The sequence below is a fragment of the Monopterus albus genome, unplaced genomic scaffold, assembly GCF_001952655.1.
Source record: "Monopterus albus unplaced genomic scaffold, M_albus_1.0 scaffold40.1, whole genome shotgun sequence".
NCBI lineage: Eukaryota > Metazoa > Chordata > Actinopteri > Synbranchiformes > Synbranchidae > Monopterus > Monopterus albus.
This window is the reverse complement of record NW_018127920.1, coordinates 2,802,654-2,806,852: the sequence shown is the minus strand read 5'-3', so window position 1 is coordinate 2,806,852 and position 4,199 is coordinate 2,802,654. Positions and strand designations below refer to the sequence as shown.

The 4,199-nt window shown below is 37.2% G+C and overlaps 1 protein-coding gene across 1 annotated transcript in view; it reads right to left on the bottom strand.

The window, feature by feature from the left end:
• LOC109959665 (voltage-dependent N-type calcium channel subunit alpha-1B-like) overlaps window positions 1-4,199 on the bottom strand; it is a 163,498-nt gene that overhangs the window by 82,861 nt on the left and 76,438 nt on the right. Inside the window, 1 exon segment of the mRNA XM_020599203.1 lies at window positions 3,004-3,087. Within this exon segment, the coding sequence (XP_020454859.1) occupies window positions 3,004-3,087 (84 nt within the window).

Here is a 4,199-nt window from a genome sequence, read left to right as displayed (position 1 = left end):
CACAGGAAGACCAGGGAGATAATTATTTCCTGGTCTATTTTAATCTAGACATCATACCGTTTCATCTTTAGTCCCACAGAAGCCATCTACTGTATGTTCATTTTATTGATGCATATTTTGCTGTCAGAAGAAAAGCAAATCTCTTATTAAACAGCCCTTCACAAAAAAACAGTGTGCTTTTGTTAATAACTAGAACGTTTTTATCATTCATATACAGTATCTTTTTTAAAGTATTTAATTCTTACTACAGTATATTTTCCCTCTGTCTATTAGGGCCCATGAAGTTGCTATCAGAACTGTCCATAGTTTTGAGTCCCTCCCAGCTGCAAAGCTTTGTTGCATGTCATACCTTCTGTCTGTTCATGTTTCCTCTCTCTCTCTACACTGACTGTCAAATAAAGGCAAGATGGCAAAAAATTATTGAGCTACACAGAATACGTTGAGGCATATACCCACACAGGTGATCTACATCATTACTGACCCTGTTTCAAATATGATTATGCTCAACAGTGCTTCATTGGAATCTGTGTCACGTCTATGGCTTACATTTGATAGCTAATTACCAAAGTATTAATCAGTGTCAATTGTGTTATAATTTTAAAAAAGTTTCATTCTTAATGTTAAGTTCTCTGTTTTGTTAAACAAAACCTTGACCACCAGGGTTTATGTTCTGTACTTCTTCTATCCATCAGTTTTTTTTTTAACCCAGAGTGCATCTGACATGGGGAAGTTTTGTGTTAATCACATGATCCTATATGAACCTACTGCAGCTAATGCTGAACTCAGTATTACGGGATCTATGTACATACAAGCTAGCAGGATAGAGAATGTTAACCCCCCCCATTAAGGCAGCTGTTAAATACCATGATATCAGCTACAGGACCTCAACTGGATTCTCATAACTAGTGGTGGTACAGTCACAGTTCACACTGTGATTACTAAAAGTTCCAGTGGAATATTCTGAAGTCTCAGTTTCTTCTTCTTTTCCATTAAACTGTGAATTCAGATTTGCTGTTTGTTTAAAGGTGCAGCAACTAAGATTGAAAAAACTTAGAAAAAAAAAAAAAAAAATCAACTGGACAACCAAGTCCAGTTGATTTTTTTTTTCAGCTTACCATGACCTGGATGACAGAGTCTGCACGGACATCAACTAAGATTTTACACACTGTTTGATAAATCCAGTGAAAATGGCACAGGACATGGTGTCTCTCAGCTACACTACCCCCTCCATGACACTCTGCTGCCTACACCTTTTCTGTTGCTTCTCTATCTTGTGTTGTCAAAGTACAGTCTGTAAATTAGCCATGCTTGTTACCTAGCGAAGTAGATTAGTAGAGTCTGTCAAACTGCAAGTAGTCAAACAGTCAGCCATGAAGGAGCTCTTGGCAACTAAATGTCTGAAAGAGGATGTGTTACTATCTTAAGCTAACATGTTTGTTTTGGTAACATTAGCGACCTGGTCATGATTTTACTTTTGTATTGAATTAATATGATTTTAATCCTGCGATGAACTGGCCAGGGTGTACCCTGCCTTCGCCCGATTGCTGGCCGGAATTGGCTCCGCGGTAGAAAATGAATGAATGAATGAATGATTTTAATTTTCAGAGAAATTTGAGCTTTATAAATTAATGCTTTGAATCACATTAGTAGTAACCAGAGTGTTCTAATGGATTGACAATTGTACTTATTAATCAGCTAACGTGAGCTTTAGACTTGAGGCTGCATTCTGTGTAGTTTGTTGTAGCAGGCGTTTGAAGTTTGATTTGATTTGATTTGATTTATTCATTCAAGCATGTAAAACAGTTGATATGTCAACACATGTAATTTCACACATATCCAACAATAATAATCCGATATCAATTTACTTATACCTAGTACATGCTTGAACGGAGTAGGAAGAAGTTAGACTTATCTAGTCCTACCCCATGACATCATTTTACAACTTTTAAATCCTAAGCAATATCTCTATATAAATAATTATCCTCTACACCACACAAGTAATATACTACAGAATTATTACAGAGTGTTAACATTCTACATAATTACATTCATAGATAATTATCTTCTACGCCACACAGTATACTAAAGAATTATTACAGAGTATTAACATTCTTACACCACACCCACAATGTTCCATCTAATTAATCATTAAGCCTGTTCTTGCATATATCTTGATTGACACATACCTTTATATTTTTGTTTAAACTCATCAATTCTATTACTATTTTTTTATGTCCACATTTAAATTATTCCATAGTTTTACACCACTTATGGAAACACAGAATCTTTTTCATGAAGTTCATGTCCTAGTGTCCAGAAACATGAAAGGAGTCTCACTAAACCCTCTAGTGAGCAAAATTTGAAGGATTGTGCTTCAGGAATTTGTCCTTGTACAATTTATTACAAGACAAGGACATTCACTGCACTGGCCTACTCCAGTGATCCCCGTCTGGGAGGTCAAGACTCAAGTTAAGTCTGAGGGGTCACCAGATAAAGGGAAAGCAGAAAAAATGCTTCGGTTATACGATTATACAGATTTATGTGTTTTCCAGTTCTGTTAATTTTTGCTGTTATTCATTACTGGATAATTTTACCTCATCAGCCTTCCAAAAACATTCAGTACAAGTCACTCTACAATTGAATCCTCCAGCAAAGTGGCTGCATTTTGGACAACTGAAGATGATTTAGTGCTTTAGTGCTAATATTGTTTCATGAACAAATTGTTTATAACAAGTGAAAAGTGAACATCTGGAAAAGTGTGTATGGTAAGTGGGTGCATCCATTAATAAACTTGATAATAAATTCTACATTTATTTGATTCAGACATTCTTAATTTTGTTAAGTGCCAATGGTACTAAGGTATTTTAATAAAATAAATAAATCGCTATATCAGCTGTGTAATACATTAAACTGCTTTCAGTGTGAACCAGCAGTTTATGTGTTACAAAAGTATAGCAACTTGCAGTATTACAGCAGATATTGTGTGTCAGGTTTCATCCTTACCAACAGATGAGATGTCAGTGAAGTGGTCATCTCCATCCTCTGCATTGATGAGGTCATTCTTACTCTTCTTTGTCCTTTTCAGCACTACAAATATGCAACATGAAAACAGTACATAACGGGAGTCATAAGGCAGCCAATCTGATTTAACCCTGAATCATAAATTGTTTGTTAGAGTTCCATACAGTAGATACACGTCGGGAACCTGTGAGAAACGTGTTATTATTTTCTAACATTTTATGAACAAAATGATTACCTGAGAAAATAATTTTTAAATTGATAATGAAATTAATCATTATTTGCAACCCTACATATTTTACTATAAAGCAGCAAATAAAGATAGTTGCAAAGACACCACCCTTTACTTTCTTTTATAGTAATGAAACCGTTCTGCCAAATTTCCTGAATTTTCTTTCCAGCTGACTGTAAGTGCTTTGCTATATAGGTTAATACTGTTCAGTTTTGCCTTTGCGACAATATCAAAATTACAGAGAAGAGCTTTAAAACTGTATGAACAGCCCTCGTGCTCCCACGCTGCCTCTGAAATCTGGTGAGCGTCACTCTTCATACTTCATTCTAATCTCATTAACCTTTCAACCATAATCACTGTGGCTGTTACCCTGGATGAGTCTGTTGATAAAAAAATGCCAATACATTTTCACATTTTGTTCCTCAATATAAGATATGCTAGAAAATAGCCCACTTGTGATTTTGAAAGCTTTTATGTATCTTTAAAATGGCGGTTGCTAACAAGTGGCTGTCTGTCACTAGCTAGATTAGGTCACGCTAAGAGGAAAGGATTTTGTAGAAGAGGTAACAGAGCTGGTGTTATGTGCCGTTCGCACCTGTCAGTGAGCGAACGAGAAAGAGGCGGACCCAGGTAGCCGACTTCGGTGCAAGCAGTGATTTATTATGTACAGTGATGATGAGAGTAACAATACACAGAGGGAAATAGTCCTGTCGATGAGTAGTAGCCGGGTGTTTGACCAACAGCAGGAGGTGAGGAGATGGAGAGCTGGGCCGAGCTGCGTAGGCTGGGTCACTCCTGGGCTGGTCGGTGGTGATGGTGGCTACTGAAGGTAGAGACAGAGAGATGAAGGCAATAGTGGAACAGATAGGCGATTGAGCATTGACCTGCCTGGGACGGGAGAGTGGAGCCACGGTCCAGAGGAACAGTCCATGGGGGGGACACAAAACAG